Below are 18,276 nucleotides of genomic sequence, written 5' to 3'. Positions count from 1 at the left end.
AAAAAAAAAAAAGAATGCAGGTGGGGAGTAAAAAAGGAGTCAGAGAGGTAGGCAAAGGCAGTGTCATGGAAGAGTCACATTGGGGAGATTGGATTTTATCCTGAGGGAAATAGGGAGCCAATGAGGAACTTATACTGAAAGAGTGACAGAAACAGACCCGTATTTTGGAAAATATCTGCACAGCAGATGTGAGGAGGATGGGCTGGTAGTGGAGGGAAGAGGCTGGCTAGTTCAGAGGAGCAACAAGGACTGAGCTGGAGCAGTGGTTGCAGGGGTGGAGCAGAAGAGAAGGAGCTGAGAAGTACTCAGGCGAGATCCAGTGGTTGGATCGGGAAGAGTGAAGAACCAGGGATGATGCCCCCGGGGGTAGGGTGGAGAGCGATCCCTGTCTTGAGTTAGTAACATAGAAAGAGGAAGGACAAGGGCGTATTTGTTACAGACCAAAGGAGTCTGGGGTGCCGGGGTGGGGGTAGGGGGAGATCACTAGATACACGAATCTGTGGCTTGCTGGAGAGGCCTAGGCAGGAGTGGGTATGCAAGTGTCTCAGCAGGGAAATGCTGAGGCCAGGAGGATGAGGGTAGTCAAGGAGTGAGTGAGGTGGGCAGCAGTGGCAGAGGATAGGGTCCCAGGGAGCCAGACCCTGGGCAACACACTATCTTCATGCCCTCCCTGGTGACCATCTATCAGCCTGCAGCAATCCAGCTTCCATCTACCTACTGACCTGACTCTACTCTTCCTGGGGCCACCCTGACCCTCTTCTTGGCAAGCCATACCGCTGTGCCTAGCTTGCCAGAGCTCTCCCTGCATCTGACATTGCTGGGCACACTTGCCTTTCCCAGCCCCTCTCCTCAGAGAAGTCACTCTCTGGCAGACCTTTCAGCCTTTAGTGGACACTCTGTGTTAGGCTCTCTTGCTGCCCACAGTGCCCTTCCACAGGTCCACCTGACAAACACTGATTCACCCCAGTTATCCCAAATGCTTCCTCCTGCAGGGAGCCTTCCCTGACCCCTCATTCCTTCTATTCCCTCAGGAGCAGTTTACTGTGGCTCCTTCTCCGTTTCCAAAGCACTCTGCACACATTTCTGTGAATGTACCTATTCATTTTTGTACATTGCTTAGCAGCATCTGCTACAAATGCCTGCCGAGTGGGTGAGCACAGAAAAGCACCTATAGAGACAGGTGCAAAGGCACGGACGTCCACACAGCAGATGCACACACATAGATTCCCTTATAGACACAGGCACACCCTGTGGGCCCACACTTGGAGTCAGGTAGACACATAGGCACACACAGGTGCACACCACACAGGCAGCCCATGCAGACAAACAGATGCACACACGGCACCAAAGACACACACTTGAACATATACTGCCAGCTTCTGGGCTCATGCAGGCACTCATTCACACTTGGGCACATGTGCCCCCCTAGGTCCCATGTCCTCTGTACCGTCTCTGGCCGCTTCTTGTCACTGAGCTCACTCCGGTCAAAGCACTGCCCCATGATGGGATTCTTTGAGCTGCACATGGTCTGTGTGAGCAGAACAGGAGTCAGTGTGGGAGCTGGGGACAGGCAGGGCAGAATAGAGCAGATGTTCCTTCATACAGCAGAACATTTTCTTGGTCCCCATCCTGACTCCCCTTGCCCTCATGATGTCCTCCTCACCTCCTTCAGGTTCCGGAAGAGAAGGTCATTATTTTTATCCAGAAACCCTGGGAGGGGACAGCAGATGTGAGGTGAGGGAAAGTTTTCCCTTTCAGGCCCTGTGGGGACCCAGTCCTAGGATCCTCACCAGTCACGCTGTAGGTCACCTCCCCAGCGTAGTGCAGAAGGCGGAACTCCCCTCGGCCCAGAGATTTCCTAGTTTGCTGATCAGCCAGCTTGTGCCTGGGGGTGATGAGAAGAGGAAGCTACAGATTGCTGACCTGAACTGTGCCTCCTGCTTCTGCAGAAACCTCATGAGCAGGAACCAGCATGCCCAGGGCCATGATATAACCTGCCTGCCATGTAGCAGGCAAGGTAGGGCCAGCAACCCCCTGCACAGAGAACACTGAGGCTCAGGGGTCGATGGCCACCCTCAGTCTATGGTGGCCCACTGAGCTACAGGTGCCACCCCTGGAATAGTTCTTAAAAGTACAGTAGATGAGGGTGGCGCCTATGGCTCAGTGGGTAGGGTGCCAGCCCCATATACAGAGGGTGGTGGGTTCAAACCCAGCACTGGCCAAACTGCAACAAAAAAATAGCCGGGCATTGTGGTGAGCACCTATAGTCCCAGCTACTTGGGAGGCTGAGGCAATAGAATCACCTAAGCCCAGGAGTTGGAGGTTGCTGTGAGCTGTGTAATACTGCCACAGCATTCTACCTAGGGCAATAGAGTAAGACTCTGTCTCTACATAAAAAAAAAAAAAAAGAGTAGCAGATAAGAGGACAGCGCCTATGGCTCAGTGGGTAGGGCGCTGGCCCCATATACTGAGGGTGGCAGGTTTGAACTCGACCCTGGCCAAACTGCAACAAAAAAATAGTCAGGTGTTGTGGCAGGTGCCTGTAGTCCCAGCTACTTGGGAGGTTGAGGCAGGAGAATCGCCTAAGCCCAAGAGTTGGAGGTTGCTGTGAGCCCACAACACTCTACTGAGGGCTACAAAGTACGACTCTGTCTCTTAAAAAAGAAAAAAAACAACTATTCCAAGCCAACCTGAGCAAGAGCAAGACCCCCATCTCTACTAAAAAATAGAAAAACTAGCTGGACGTGGTGGCAGATACCTGTATTCCTAGCTATTTGGGAGGCTGAGGCAAGAGGATCGCTTGAGCCCAAGAGTTTTGAGGTTGCTATAAACTATGACACCATGGAACTCTACTCAGGGCAACAAAGTGAGACTCTGTTTCCAAAACTATTCCAAGCATCTAATCAGAGATACAAAGATTTAAGGCATAGAGATGTCCCTGGCAGCCTTGTTAAACCTGGGGGCTGGCCAGAGGCTCCCAAAGGCTGGGTGAGAGCCATTGGAGGAAGTGTTTTGAGGAAAATTTTCTGTTTCATGATACAGGAAAATACTCCGGATATAGCATTATCCTAAGTCTTATACACAATAAGTTCTTGACTCTGGGAAAAAAAAATGTATAGAAAAAGGCAGGAAGGAAATGCCTTACATTGTTAATAGTGATGACCTCTGTAGACAGGATTACAGTGGCTTTTGCATACATTCCAATTTTTCTCTGATGAGCAATATCAGTTTTGTAATCAGAAACAAGTTTTTAATATACTAATAAGCAAAAAATCCTCAGGGCTTTGGCATTTGACAACCCTGGGACTGAGCCCTAGCTTTGCAACCCAGATGTCAGATGAGTTTGGGCAAATCCCTTCACCTCTTTGAGCCTAAGTCAGATGGAGAAAACACCAAGAACACCTCCTTACAGGGTCACTGCAGGCTAAGAGATGATGAGCACAAAATCTGCAGGACAGAGGTGCTTACTTCTACCTCTCCCTACTTTAGGGGATTCCATAAGTAAAAAGCAATTTCCAAATAAGGAAGCTATAATATCTCAGCAAGTTTCATTTTCCAAAAATAATAAGGAAGCCATGCTACTAGCTTCTTGCTTTCTGGATGCACAAGAGCTCTGCCAAGTTAGCACCTCCCCCAATCATCTCCTTGTGACTGGTGTTTTGTGACTGTGGAGGTACTTCACCTTCCACAGCCTCTGCCCCAAGTGAGCCCCTACCCTGAGCAGCCCCATAGCCCCACTCACGTCAGAAAGTGTGGATGGTGCTTGATTGTGTCCTCTAGCTTCTCCAGGAAGGTCAGGTCGGTAGCCTCCCCAGGGCGCAGACACTCCTCATCCTGGGGGTGTGGCATGGGGGAGGGATGTATGGGGAAGCGGCCAGACATAGAGAAAATTGGGGCACCATGCAGGGAGATGCAGGGGCTGGGGGAGAACAGAGGAAGCCTCCCACAGAGAGCTTCCAGACTGGCCAGCACCTCAACTCACTGTCCACACACAACCCTGCCCTGTCCCTGCTCATCCCCAATCTCTAACCCTCTATTCACCAGTCTGGAGAGTGAGGGGATGAGAGGTTGTTCTCCCAGCCAGCACCCAGCCCAGGACCTTGGAAGAGCGGAGGACTCACCAAAATGGAGATGATGCCCTTGAACTTCTCCTCTACCAGATCACAGATGATCTTGTTGTTGAAATACTGGACTGGCTCCCACTGACAGGGAAAAGAAAGGGGAAGCCATTAGGGTGGGGTCCTAGCACTCTCTCCCATCAGGCCCCAGTGCCTGGGCTCTCCATGGTACGTGGGGGGCACCCGCAAGTTTGCACACACCGCGATGCCCTCTGCCTCATATTCCTCCTGCTCTGACTTGAGTGTGAGCTCGATGAAGAGCTGCTGCAGCTTCTCGTTGCAGTAATTGATGCAGAATTGTTCAAAGCTGTGTAGGAAAGAGAAGAGCCCATGGTAGTTCAAGGGGAACAAAGGAGCAGGAGAGGGGAAGGACAGGACAAGACCCCTGAAAAGATAAGGTAGGAACAGAGAGCAGGATCTAGGCTGGTTGGGGGAGCTATTGGGCAGGAATGATTGAAGCTGGAGGACAGAGGCGAAGGACCAGGGCAGAGGAATAGGAGGAGACAGGCAGCAGGTAAGGGTGGCACTGACCTGTTATGCTGAAACACTTCAAATCCATAAATGTCCAGGAGCCCAAGAACTGTGGTGCTTCGCCAGCTAGGGCTCTCAACATCCTAGGGCCAGCCAGGCAATCGAAAGCATGGGTCCCACTGTTTGCCACCTCCCCAGCTCCAGCCCCAGGCCTCCCTGGACCACCCTCCCTGCCTGTTTTGGAAGTAGCATGGACCAAGCCTGACCTTGGAAGCCAGTGACCTGTTGATTTTCCCGACCAGCCAGGTAAAAGTGCGACTGTATACAGCCTTGGAAAGAGCATCCCGTGCATATGCAGCCTGCTCCAGGTTCAGTGGGCTCAGGAGCTGTCGGCATAGGATGAGACACAGGAGGAATGCTACAGACAGTTCTGCATCTTACCTCCCCTTCTGGCTCAGGCAGAAGACCAGGAAGCTGTGACCACCCTGCCCTCCCAGCTGCAGTGAGCCCAGAGGTTGGGTGATGGTGGTGGTAGAGGGATGCCCAGGGAGCATGGAGAGCTACATGAGAGAAGCTGGTACAGGGACAAGAGGCTTCATTTCTGAGATGGGAGTCTGGTTCCAGCCTGACTCTGTCACTCTTCCTATGAGACTTTGGCCAGCTTGCTGTGCCTCTCTGAGCCCCCCAGGGAAGGGGGAATGATGTGAATGGGGGCTACCTTGAAACCTGTGGGGCCCTATCAGCTGGGGAGGCAAAGGCTTGGCCTCACCTCTTCACCCTTGGCGATGATCTTTCTGTGTGTCAGGGCTTCCCGCAACGTCGAGCCTTCTACTCCAAGAAGCTGTGAAGGGTGGGGTGTAGGTGTCATGAGGGTGTACCTCACTTGCCCCTGCCACCCTGTCCCCTACCCTCCACCCATCCATCTCACTCACCCTCGTCAGGTACTTGAGCTGGTTCTCAGTGGTGACCTGGGCATTGCTCTCCTCATCAGCAGCAAAGTGGATGTTGCCCAAGTGTAGGACACTAGCCACAACGCTCAGTAGGTCCTGGGGGAGCACAGAGCCCCATGAGATGAATGGTGTGATAAAGCAGGACGCAGGTGGTGAAGTGTTTGAGAGGAGGAGGAAGCCAGAGGTGAACTGCTTTTCTTTTTTTGTTGTTTGTATTTGAGACAGTCTCACTTTGTTGCACTTGGTAGAGCATCGTGGCTTCACAGCTCATAGCAACCTCAAACTCTTGGGCTTAAGTGATTCTCCTGCCTCTGCCTCAGCCTCCCGAGTAGCTAGGACTATAGGCGCCCATCACAATGCTCAGCTTTTTAGAGACAGGGTCTTGCTGTGGCTCAGTCTCATTTTGAACACATGAGTTCAGGCAATCTCCCCGCCTAGGCCTTTCTGACTGCTAGGATTATAGGCATGAGCCACTGTGCCTGGCTGTGAAATGGATTTTAAAAGTAAAAGGAGGGCTGGGTGCAGTGGCTCAAAGTAAGACTCTTTCTCAAAAAAAAAAAAAAAAAGGAGACCTTTGGATAGGAGGAAAGGGGAAAAAGGAGGGTCCCCAGAAGAGGCCTCACCTCTACTTCGTCCTCAGTGAAGTCAATGACTGTTAGAGCCTTCCTGACAACCTTCCAGTCACTCTTGTCATTGATGGAGGAGACTTTGGCACACTGTCCCTGGAGGAAGGGCACACCTGGGTTGCCAGCCCTGGCACCAGGCCTCCTGGGTGGCACCTGCCCTGCCAGCCACTTACCTTCACCAGGTACAGGTAGCTCTGGGGGTTCCGTTCCAAGCCAAGCCTACGCAGTGTCTCTTCCTCACCCCCCTCCAGAAGCTGGTAGAAGACATGGAAGTTCCGCTCCCCGTGATTCTGATGCACCACTCGAGACTTCTCCAAGAGGTAACTGAGGATGTGGCCACCCACGGGGGCACCCTATGGGCAGGGCAGGGCAGGGCACGGGGCTGGTCAGGGCTGGGGAATAGAGCTCATCTCCCCCTTTCTCCTCTGCTCTCCTAGGCTTTAGGATCAGCCATACTTGGGCTCTAATTCCACCCTTCCACTAGCTGTGGGAGTTAGGCATGGCACCCCTTTGGCCTCAGTTTCTTCATCTAAGATAGGGAGAGATTCAATTCCTCTTTGGCATCTCCACCTGGGTGCCTGACAGACATCTCAATTCAACAGCTCTTGTTCGTGTCTTCCTATCTTGGCCAGTGTAACCACATCCTTTTAGTTGTTCAGACCAGGAAGCTGGCAATTCTCCTGGAGCCTCTTTTTCTTCCATACCCCTACCCAATCAGCCAGCCAATCCTGCTGCCTTAACTTTCCAAACATCCAGAATCCAATTGCTACCACCAGACAGGTCTGAGCCCCTGTCATGTGTTACCTGCATTACTATATCAGCCTCCTAACCAGTTTCCCTGCTTGGCCTGGTTCCCCTATCATCTATTCCCAACAAAGTAGCCAGAGTGATCTTTTTATGAGAAAAGTCATATCACAACACTCCCCTTCTACTCAAAGTTTAAAAAAAAAAAAAAGGAAATTTTTGCAAAGATACAAAAGGGAATGCCCTATCTGGCCTCACCTCCTATTCCTCAGTCCTTGCTCTTTTCTCTGGCCATGTGGCCTCCTTTCTGTTCCTGAACACATCAAGCACCCTCCCTCCCCAGGATGTTTGCACTGGCTATTCCCACGGCCTAGACTCTCCCAGGGGTATGTGCTCAGCTTGCTCCTCTGTCTCCCTCAAGCCTTTACAATGGCTTGAAATGCCACTTCTCAGTGAGGCCTACCCCATCTGCCTTATTTAATTGCCTCCCCCTAGCCCTTACCTCATTTTACTTTCTGCCATGGCCCTAAATGATTATTTTTCTGCTTATCATCTATCACTTTGGGAAACAGGACATTTGTCTGCTTCCCTCTTGTGCTACCAGCACCTGGAGAAGCACCTGGCACACGGCAGGTTCTTGACACATACTCAGCCTACTGCATGGGAACACCCTTCCCCCACCCTGACACAACCACAAGTACCTTGAAGTCAAACTGCACGTCCATGTACTTCCCAAACCTGCTGGAGTTATCATTCCGGAGCGTCTTGGCATTTCCAAAGGCCTAGAGGTGTACAGGGGTATGAGGGATACCTGGCATTCTCTCCTTGACCCTGCCTCCCCCCAGATGCTGCTGTCTGCCCCCTCACCTCCAACACTGGGTTGCTCTGCAGTAGCCGGTCCCGCACAGCACCTCCCCGCTCAGGGGCTGGGCAGGTCTCTGCATAGAACTGCAGCAGGCGCTTGGTGGCCTCCGTCTTGCCTGCTCCACTCTCTCCAGAGATCATCACTGCCTGGTCCCGGCGCTCCGTGCGCAATGCTCGGTACACAGTGTCAGCCACTGCGAACCTGGGTAGAGGCTCATCAGTGAGTTGAGGGGTGGGGAGGCCAAGTGGTTGCAGGTGGCAAAGTCTCACAGATAGGACTGGTTGAAGTTACTTTGTGGGTGGGAGTTCGGGATGGGGACCCCAGTGGGTGTGGATTACAGTTCAAGAGGGGGTCATGCTCAGATGAAGGACTGAAAAGGTCACTCACAGGTGCAGATGTTGGAGGTCACTTAGGTGGAGGCTGGGATCACTCACGAGTAGGGTTGGAAAGTCTTATAGGTGAGGGTCAGGAGTCATGAATGTTGGGGACCATGCCCATGTACAATTGGGGAATAAGTCATGGGTATGAGAAGATGGGAGGAACTGAGGGTCCCACCCAGATGGAATTGAGAGAGTCATTTCCAGTGGAGACTGAGATCACTAGAGTAACAGATTGTGGGATTCCTCACAGATGTGAATAGTAAGTAACTCACCCACATGGGAGGTCAGGGGTCATGCTAGAGTGAGGGTCAGGTGGGGCCATCTCAGATGGAGATAGAGAAGTCACTCACAGGTGGGGTGGCACTTTGTAGAAGCTGACACCACGGTAACGCTCCATATGCTGCCGGCTATAAATCTGTAGGTCTCGATAGGGGTTGACGGAGACCAGGACGGGGCCAATGTAGGTCTAGGGGTTGGGAGAAGAGGGTCAGAAGTTTGTCTCAGAAGGCTTCTATTACCTCAGAGTTCTCCCCAGCCCCAGGTCTGTGACCCCCAGGACCCCTACCCATCTCCCCATTAGGCCTCACGTAAATGAGGTTCTCCCGGAACCGCCGCCGCAGGTTCTCAATGAAGGCTGCCTCACTGGTGAAGTTCTCCAGCAGCACGAAGTCCTGTACTCCCACCCGGTCACGGGCGGTCAGTGCACTCTCCATGGTTACCCGCACCCCGTCACTGCCCAGGGCCTGCAGAGAATGAGCCATGAAAAAGGGTTAGAGCCATCAGGGTAGAATAAGGCTACTAGTCTTCTTCCTCCTCACACCTGTAGGACTAGAAGTAGGGGCACATGGCATGGGGCCTGGACACAAGACATGGAACACGCCGGGCACGGTGGCTCACACCTGTAATCCCAGCACTTGGGAGGCCGAGGTGGGTGGATTGCCTGAGCTCATGGGTTCCAGCCTGAGCAAGAGAGAGGCCTCATCTCTAAAAAATAGCCAGATGTTGTGGCGGGCACCAGTAGTCCCAGCTACTTGGGAGGCTGAAGCAAGAGAATCACTTAAGCCCAAGAGTTTGAGGTTGCTGTGAGCTAAGATGCTATGGCACTCTACCGAGGGCGACAAAATGAAACTCTGTCTCAAAAAAAAAAAGACATGTAACATGCCATATGCAGAGACCTGGGTCTTAGTATGCTTGCACATGGACACTGAGGACACAGGTACACAGAATAGAGATCACATAAGACACATGGGACCTGGACACAAGACTCTGGAGCTTATAGGACCCAGAGGACATGAGGCACAGCTGTAGAATCCAGAGAGGCACTTGTTTTGTGTAGAGAAAGGGTGTCAGGAGAAGGAACACCTTGAAATAGCAGAAAGAATGCTCTGTTGACCTTGGACAAATCCCCTCCTCTCTCTCTCTGTTGCTTCCTCCTCCAGGAGGAGGAGTTGAGTTAGACCAGGTGATCTCAGGTCTCTTAGCTCTGGAGCTCTGTGCCACGTGTGACAGGTGCTTTGGAGGGCAAATTCTGCAGACAGGGTGGGGCCAGCTGTCCCACCCCTACCCACCAAAATCTCCAAGTTTAGAGTATTTAGCAGCAAGGAAGAGGCCACCCCCAGACTACAGAACAGGGATACCTTCAAAGGACCTCCCACCCCAGCTGGGCTCAACACCCATTCAGAAGGGGGTGCTCTTCCTCCCAGTAGTTGGGGCCACTCCCTTGCCTCCAGCTGCTGGGCTCCCCAGACACCTCCTCCCCTGAGAGTCCAGAGAAGCCTCCAGGGCTGGGGGTTTTACTTCAGAAAGCCCAGCTGCCTCTAGTTCTGGAAGGTTCGGCAGGGCCCTCACTCTGCGCTCAAAGCTGAGATTCCCTGCTCCAAAAGGGTCTGGGGGCTCTAGGAAATTGACGCTAAGAATGTCAAGGGTCAGAGAGGAGCAAAGTGGTGGTGGGGTGTGGATCTCAAAGAGGCCACCAGGAATCCTCTGATCACAGATGGCTCAGATCTCTGGTCTGGGGCACCCCTCAGAGCTGGGGGCCTGCCTATCCCAGGCTTTTCTCTTACCGCCCCCCAATCCCGCCCCAAAGCTCTCGCCAAATCTTGCCGGAGTTCCTGCCTCCTATGCCCTTGGGTGAGGGGTCTGGTGTTCTCAGCAGTCTCCAGGAGCTAATCGCCCACCACTGGGTCTGAGCGTCCCGCGGCCCTCCCCGCTTCAGCGTCCTCCCCCTGCAACTTTCCGGGACGTTTTTCCACCCGAAATTCCTGGGCCGCGCCCGCTTTCTGGCCAGGCCAAGGCGACGCCGCGAGGCAGGGAGGGACCCCTGGAACCCCCCGTCCTGCCCGCCACCCTGGCTTACCGATGCCCGATAGCGCATCCTGCCCGGCCGGCCCGGCGACCCGCTGCCCGCGCTTTCAGTTCGCGGCTCGGCTGTGGCGGCGGCGTCAGCGAGGGAGGGGCCGGCCCTTCCCCCGCACCGCCTCCTCCGCAGGCCCCAGAGGCGCGGGACTCCCCGCTCTAGCTCAGAGCCAGGACTCTGGGTCCCTCTCCAGTTAGTGGGGGCAGGGTAGGGGCTAAGGGGCCCCTCGGGCAGGAGGCGAGCGGGGGCGGGGCACCCTTACTGGCGAGGCTCCGCTTGAGTCAGGTTTTCCAGGAGGGACGTCGTCGGTTCTAGGGTGGAGCCCGGAACACGCGCGGCCTCCGCGTCTATACAGACCCGGAACCCACTTCCGGGCTTGTGTCTACACTGCGGGCCAGGCCAGGCGCGGGACAGGGGCTGAGCCTGGTGGATCCCAGAGGAAGCAGGATTTCCCTCCCCCCCCCCACAACCTCGAGTCCCGGGAAAGTTAAAAATAGAACGAAATGTCCAAATACGGCCGGCGCGCCAGGGCTGGCGGGCGGAGCCTGGTTGCGGGACACTGTACATCCTTATACACACTGTAAGGGCCCTGAGACTTTAAACCCCAAGAAAATCTCTTTAGGTTCCCTCGTCAGCACGGAGCGCGAGCCCTAGGAACAGAGACAGCCACAGGGTGTCCTTGCCCAGAGTATCTGGAGATCTCGTTTTCCCATCTGGAAATTCGCGTATAACCTACGGCATATGGGTTCAGCGCGCTTCTCCTTCGTCCCGGACCCCCCACTCGGGCCTTCGTGCCCCAGGGCCGCCTCTCCTCTCTCCCTCTGGAGGGCGCCTTCCTCTCCTGTCTCCCTCCACACCCTTTGCCCTCCCTCTTCCCAAACCCGACTCCAGCTGCCCCACCTTCGCTGGGCTTCATGGGGGCACCAGCCCTCCTTGGCCCTGGGGGCGAACTCTAGCTAACACCCCACTTGATGAGGATAGCGATGTCTACTGCTTGGAAAAACCTTGTCTTTTTCTTACTAGCATGACTGAGCAAGTCATTTAACTTTTTCGAGTCTGTCCTTGATCTTTAAAATGAGGCTGATATCTACATAAAAGTGATGTGTAACTGAAGATAACGCGCTAAGGAGCCTCTCAGGCGCTCTGTAAACACCATTGCCCTCTCCCCCTCTGTTCTCTCCGCCGGACACTCATTCCACACGTGCCTGGAGGCAGATCTAAGAGTCAGGCCCAGAGTCAGGCGGGTCACACCACTTATCTAGTGGGGAAAGCCCCTCAGACAGGCGCGTCTGCCAGTTACAAGAGCTTTAAGCACTTTACCTGTCACTCATTGGACGGATAAAGGGGCGAGAGGCATACAAGGGTGGACAGTCTCTTGAGCTAAGAGGTAAAAGGCAGGGCTGAGACCCAAGTCCCAGGGCCTCGGACCTGGGCTCCCTGGGGAAGGGGTGAGGCCGTGGCAGGTGCGGGCTGCATCCTCCCGGGGAAGGCTCATTATTTCAAGAACAGCCCGGCTGGAACCGCGGCCCAGGAGATCTGGTGGAGGGGGGCGCCAGCTGGGAGATGGGGCCCTCTGGAGTGGGCAAGGGGACAGGGTGCAGAAGGGTGCAGTTGGGAAGTGGGCGGGAGAAAGGGTGTGTTAAACGTCAGCTGCAGAAGCATGTTCACGGGGGAAGAGGGCGCCCTCTGCTGTGCCTCCAGGCTTAAAATCCAGGATGGACTCCGAAGGAAATCCGCCTTACAAAATTCGGGGCAGAGGGTCCACAGAACCCCCACTAGAAGCACTGCTTTCTCTCCACCCCCTGCGAAGGAGGGGCACCCGCTCCGCCTCCAGCCAGTCAGGGGCGGAGGAGAGGGGCTGGAGGGCGGAGCTTCACGGCTGCAGTGTCCGCCCCGCCCCGCCCCGCCCCACCCCACCCGCAGCCGCGTCACGCGGCTGGAATGAGGGGAATCCGCGAGCGCTGGGGTCCGGCCCGCTTCCCCCCCCAATCCCCGAGCTGCGCCGCTGCATTCCCGGGATGCCCGCCGGCGCCCCCGCAGCCACCGCCCGGCGGCGGAAGGAAGGGGCGTCTCCGTCGCCGGTGGGCCCGAGGGCGGGCCACAGTCCCTGGTAGCCCCTGGCCTACTGCGCCTCCCTGGACGGAAGCGCGAGCCCCTAGGCTGGGAACCGAGGGTGTAAAGACACCGTCTAAGGCTGCAGCGCTTGGCGCTGCTAGAGTTCTCTGCGCTTTCTTAGTTACTCCCTTCAGTGCCCCCAAGCCAAGCCAGGAGATCTGTATTATTAATCCATTTTGGAAGGAGAAACTAAGGCTGGGCAGGTGTAGTGACTTGTTCAAGGTCTCAGGACTATTAGTAAGAGTGGGACGGGAACTCGGTAACCCTACTACTCACTACTTTGTCAGGCTACCCTGACTTCCTAGCCTTTCCATATGGTTTTCATACGGTTAACAGGGCCACTCTGCCAGGCTGTGTGAGCTTCCTCAGTGGCCCAGTACAGGCCCTTCGGTGTTGTGTGATTCTGTGTGATATTGGCCTTAAGGGTAGCAGGTAGGGAGTGGGCCATGGCCTCTAGACCGGTCCCCCACCCCCAGAATGGCCCTGGCCTAAAGGCTGACTGCAGGTTAGGGTATAGCTATGGACCCTGAGTGACCCAGAACTTATTTCCCAAGGCCACCTCTGGGTCTCCTCCCACCTGGGAAGGTGTTTACTGGAACCACTGGGGATGGGGCAGCCCAGCAGACCTGGGTCATCTAGCACCCTTCAGCTAGTACAGGGCAGGCGCCTCCAACCCTGACATCTGGAGCAGTTGGAAGCCTCAAATGTTCGAGTATCCTAGGGGGCACAAGAGCTGAAGGGGGTTGCTCTGAGGAACCCTAAACTGAGGCTATAAAATGATTTCCACTGAGGCAGCTTTTCTGCCTCTTGGGGCAACAGGCAACCATAGCCTGTCTCAATGGCAGCGGATCAAGGCCTAAGGTGCCCCACTAAAGACTGTTCCAGGCTTCAGGGAATTGTTATGAGGGGAGATGAGGAGGAGAAGATGGAGGGACTAAGGGTCTTTGTCCTGATTGCTCTCAGGGCCCCCAAACAAGGGATGTACACTCTAGCTCCAGAACCATGGGCCTTTTCTCTACCAGACACCTCTGCCTGAGAGTCTAGCAAAAGTAAACAGAGCCCCTTGCCTCCTAAGCTATTCTCCTGTTCAGTATACTTTATGCAGAGAGGAGGGTGGTGCTTCTAGCTGGTCATCAAGCCTGGCACTAAAAGGCCTGCTCCCCTGCTCCTCACTCTAAGCAGTCATCACTTGCCCAACTTCTCTTCTGCTCTTCCATCACTGCTCTTTCCCTAGACCAAAACAGCAACTTCCCAAGTGGCCTCCTCACCTTCCTTCTGTCAATCCATTTCCCCACAGCCCTTACAAATCAAGTCAATTAACATCTCAGTTTAATAGAATGGAGGTTTATAGGGCATCTTCTATGTGCTAGGACTGTGATTCACACCCACTGCTTCTCATCAGGACTCCTGCAAATAGACTCCTGTGGCCCCCACTGTCCTCAGTTTACCCCACGGCTCCTGCATTCCAGTGTGACTGCACAGGTGGCCCTCTCCTGTCCCCACCCTGGACACACAGCTAGCAGGAGCCTCTTACATCCTGCCACCAGCCACCCAGGGCATGGTTCCCTAAGCTTCTGGGCCTTTTGCACCTGCAACTTCCTTGGTCCAGCACACTTTGCCTCCCCACCTCACTGACTCTTACAGATTCTTAGAGACTCCATTGAGGTATCACCTCCTCCAGAATTCCTTCCTGATTCTCTGGAACACACAGCCTCTCCTTACCCCACCGGCACTAATCACCTATTTCCTTGCCGGCCTTTCCCAGGAGACTGCTCCCTCCAGGCATACAACCAGCTAGGCGCACAGTGGAAACTCAATAACCGCCCCCCCCCTTCGAACGTATGAATGAATGAATGAATCTCAGAGCCTGGGAGTATGAGCCGGAGGCCGGGGCACGCCGAAGTGAATAAGGCTATGGGCCAGCCATTCATCCTCCCATTCATCTCCGAGCCCCTCACCAGTCACATTCACACGCACCGAGGCACGCAGAAGTCACTGGATGGCTGGGCTCTGGGGGCGGAGAACGGGAAGGGGCGGCGCTCAAGCGGTTTCTCCGGAACCCTGAGGCAGAGCAGGACAGCGGGAGGGCCCGGACAGGCGCTCAGGGTACCTGGGTCCCTCAACCCAAGGGCTCTTCTCCGCCCTCACATTACCTACCCTCAAAGGAAATCTAAGTCTCTACCGGGCTGAGTCTGCGCGCCTCCCTTTCCTGGGATTGCTTACTGGTTGGACTGGGTGATCTTCAGCCCAAGCGAATCCAGGCCGGCGACCCCTGCCTCCCTCGTGGTAGCTCCGGGCCCGGCTCGGCGCCCAGCCGCCTGCTCTTCTCTCAACCCGCCGGCCAGCGAAAGCCTCCTGGGGCCACGCGGCCACTGCCCGCCCCGCGCCTATGCCCCACGTACCCACCGGCTCGGCTCTTCGGGCGCGTGGGTGGGGGCCGGGCTGGGCGGTGTGGCGGGCTCGAGAGTCCACGGCCCGGGCAGACACTCCCAGCCCAGGGCCCGCTAGGGGCCGGGCTGCCGCCTGTCGTCATCTCGGGCAGGGCCCAAACCTGGGCGCGCGCGCGCGCGCACCCTCCGGCCCCGCCCCGCCCCGGCCTTAGCCCAGGCCCCCGCCCTGGCGGACCGCGTACGCCAGGACTTGGTGCAGCACAGACCCAACCAGTTCTTGGGACTAGGCGCGTTACACACACAAACACACACGCGCCCGGGTGCACTCTCTCCCGAAGACCGTGTAGTATTGGTGGGTGGGTGCGCCTCATGGAGTTCTGCCTTCTCACAGAAGGCCCTTGTGCATCTCTAGAGCAAACTAGACCTTCCTCTGCTTGCCAGGCAAGGGCATTTCTTCCCCATTTCTAACTACCTGTCTTCCTTCACACACTTCCCACACTCACGTTACTACTTTGAGTCATCGGGCGGTCCCTGTCCCTCGGACCAGAAAGGAAAAGGGTAGGAGTATTAACTTAGCCTGTACTATGCTCCTGGAACTTTACATGCACTAGTCCTTTGACCTCAGAGCAGCCGTCACCGGCTTGTGCCCAGTTCATAGCCCAGCCCACTGAGGTTCAGGGAGTTGGAGAAGGCCTTCCAACCCAGACTCAGCTTTGAATAATCCTGCTTCCAGTGGCCACTTCTTCCATTATCCCTTCTTGTCTAATTTGTTCCTTTTCCCAAGGACCAGAATCCTTCTTCACTACTCACGTCTTTCTACAGGGCTTTGATTGAGAGGGTGCTGCCAGGCCTGGGGGAGATACTGCCACCCTCCCTCCCAGCCCGGAACATCCCAGCTTACAAGCTTGCAGGGCCTGTGGGGGTGAACCACACGGATGATCTCCCCGGTGGGTATCAGTTCCACTTGCAGTGCCATTCCTGTGGAGAGCCAGTGTGCTGAGCACTGGGGCCTGTGTGTAAAGCTGCCTGGCTGCCCAGTGGCTCTGGCCGCTCCCGGAGCCAGGAATCTATGGTCTATCGCTGGGATGGCCACTTGGTTCTGCTTCAACTCCAGCCCCAGGGGATGTGGCTGGTCCAGCTCCTCAGGACACAGCTGGAGCAGTCCAGGTCTGATTGGGAGGCCTCTAGGCTGGGAGGGTTGGGGCAGGAAGAGGAGGGGCGGAGGGATGGAGGAAATGCTTGTTGTCCCAGGTAACCAGAGGAGCTGATACAGCCATCCATGGGGGACTCCAGGTCAAAGGGTAGGAGGCATTTTCCCTTTCCCCCCAACTTTATGACTGGGCCTCTCCTTGCCGCCCACTCTCTGGTATCAGCTACCGCATAGTGACTACTCCCTAAGCCAGAAGGCACATCCTTCCCTTAGCTGAGAGGATCCCTCAATACGCACTGCCTCTCCTGCACATCACCCTAACTTGGCATCCTCTCACGTCCACAAGTGAGCCCCTTGAGTTTTAGAGGCCAGGGCTGCTGACGGCTGATCATGCTGGGCCGAGAGTTGTCAGGAAAAGCAGGACACTGACGAGACCCTGTCCCCCTTTCCTTTAGAGCCTCAAACACTTGGAGGTGGGGGGTAGTTCCTGGGCTCCTTAGGTATGGAGAACCTCTAGCTCTACTTGCTCCTCACATCTCCCCAGGTGCTTCCCCACCCTTAATGTTCCTGTTTTTCTGTTGTTGCTAAATCACAGCTGACACTTTCCTGGCCTAAGACTGAGCCCCCTGGTCTCTAGGCATTCCTTATAGGAAGTGAGGATGGGGAAATCTATGGGGAAAACAGACCTTTCTAGAGGCAGATGCTGGGATGGGAGGGGCTAGAGTCTGATGGGCCTGCCCTAGCAGTGACAGCCCCATGGGCAGGCACCTTCTCCCAAGCACCCTTCCCTTCCCTCCCCATGGCTTCCTCCGCCCAGGAAAGGCCAACAAAGCTTCCTTCCTTCCTCTGGGAAGCACATCTATCCAGAGCAGGCTCATCCCCGACGGCTACACAATGGCCCTTATCAGCCGTGGAGCCAGGCACAGAGACCCAGTGCACACCAAGTCTCACATATTTCCTGTTTCCACCCAGCGAGTTGGGGTGGGCCCAGAGCACCATATCCTGACTGAGGCCAAGAGGACGGAGAGCACTCCCCCTTCCCCTTTCCGCCTCTCATCACTGTTGGGCTCACCCCTCCCAGGCAAGCAGCTACAGGAGGAGGCTGCAGCAGGGGTGCATTAAGGAAGGAGAAAGGTAGAGAAAAAACAGGGACCTCTGGAATCAAGCCCTATGTCTATGTACATCATTTGTATTTTACAGGCAATTAAGACTCTTATGTGGGTGGGTCTAGACCCCATTCCTGTATCCTGTATTTCTAGTCCTGCATGACACTACAGCTGCCCATGTAACGTGAACGGATCACACTTCTTTGAATTTTGGTTTTTCCATTTGCTGAATGAAGGGTGCTGTGTGGCAGCACTCATGATGGTCATGTGTGGGTGAAAGAACAGGTGGGCAAGCAAGGGGGTTCAGAGCTTCCCTAGGTGAGTGACAGGTTATCATGGGGGTAGATTCAGCAGGAAGGATTTAGGGAGAAGTGAGGAAGAGAGAAGACGGTGACATTTTAGACAGCTTAACCTAGGAACAAGACTCAAGATAGGGTGTGAAGGGGCAGCACCTGTGGCTCCGTGGGCAGAGTGCCAGCCCCATATACCGAAGGTGGTGGGTTCAAACCCAGCCCTGGCCAAACTGCAACAAAAAATAGCCGGACATTGTGGTAGGCACCTGTAGTCCCAGCTACTGGGGAGGCTGAGGCAAGGGAATCACCTAAGCCCAAGAGTTTGAGGTTGCTGTGAGCTGTGTGATGCCACAGCACTCTCCTGTGGGCGATAAAGTGAAAACTATGTCTCTACAAAAAAAAAAAAAAGATAGGGTGTGAGGGAGTGGTGGATGAGGAAGGATGAACCACCGAGTTTTAAGTTCCAAAAAACCCATCTTACCTGGAGTAAAGTTAATACCTCAAAACACAGATGATATGCTCCTCCTTGGCCAGGGACCCAAAGGGTCACTACCCCAGAACCTCAACCTAGTCCTATCCTGGCCCTCTCTGCCCATCACAGACACGGGATGTCTAGTCTGGATCTACAAGGCCCTTGTCCCTGGAGTTTCATAAGGAGTCGTGGGCCCATCACCATCTCCCCTGCTCCATCATGAAGGAGTCACACAACAAG

The 18,276-nt window shown here is 55.1% G+C and overlaps 1 protein-coding gene across 4 annotated transcripts in view; it reads right to left on the bottom strand.

The window, feature by feature from the left end:
* Positions 1-16,222, bottom strand: part of MYO1C (myosin IC) — a 24,680-nt gene extending 8,458 nt beyond the window's left edge. Inside the window, exons 1-17 of one of the 4 annotated variants that reach the window (XM_003799099.3) lie at positions 15,917-16,222; positions 8,742-8,897; positions 8,505-8,620; positions 7,777-7,975; positions 7,611-7,691; positions 6,339-6,518; positions 6,163-6,261; positions 5,522-5,635; positions 5,359-5,430; positions 4,856-4,975; positions 4,650-4,732; positions 4,320-4,425; positions 4,122-4,202; positions 3,743-3,834; positions 1,791-1,885; positions 1,664-1,710; positions 1,448-1,528 (exon numbers count right to left, since the gene is read on the bottom strand). In XM_003799099.3, the coding sequence (XP_003799147.1) occupies positions 1,448-1,528; positions 1,664-1,710; positions 1,791-1,885; positions 3,743-3,834; positions 4,122-4,202; positions 4,320-4,425; positions 4,650-4,732; positions 4,856-4,975; positions 5,359-5,430; positions 5,522-5,635; positions 6,163-6,261; positions 6,339-6,518; positions 7,611-7,691; positions 7,777-7,975; positions 8,505-8,620; positions 8,742-8,897; positions 15,917-15,991 (1,797 nt within the window). In that variant the 5' untranslated portion in view covers positions 15,992-16,222. Of the gene's footprint in view, positions 1-1,447; positions 1,529-1,663; positions 1,711-1,790; positions 1,886-3,742; positions 3,835-4,121; positions 4,203-4,319; positions 4,426-4,649; positions 4,733-4,855; positions 4,976-5,358; positions 5,431-5,521; positions 5,636-6,162; positions 6,262-6,338; positions 6,519-7,610; positions 7,692-7,776; positions 7,976-8,504; positions 8,621-8,741; positions 8,898-10,510; positions 10,576-14,848; positions 14,993-15,027; positions 15,081-15,916 lie in introns of those variants that run through there. The other 3 variants (XM_023518691.1, XM_023518692.1, XM_023518690.1) reach the window with 3 other exon arrangements.
* Positions 16,223-18,276: the final 2,054 nt, after the last annotated feature.

Source organism: Otolemur garnettii, unplaced genomic scaffold (assembly GCF_000181295.1).
Source record: "Otolemur garnettii isolate 467f Iridium unplaced genomic scaffold, OtoGar3 scaffold00145, whole genome shotgun sequence".
Classification (NCBI taxonomy): domain Eukaryota; kingdom Metazoa; phylum Chordata; class Mammalia; order Primates; family Galagidae; genus Otolemur; species Otolemur garnettii.
This window is presented reverse-complemented; position numbering and strand designations above follow the sequence as displayed.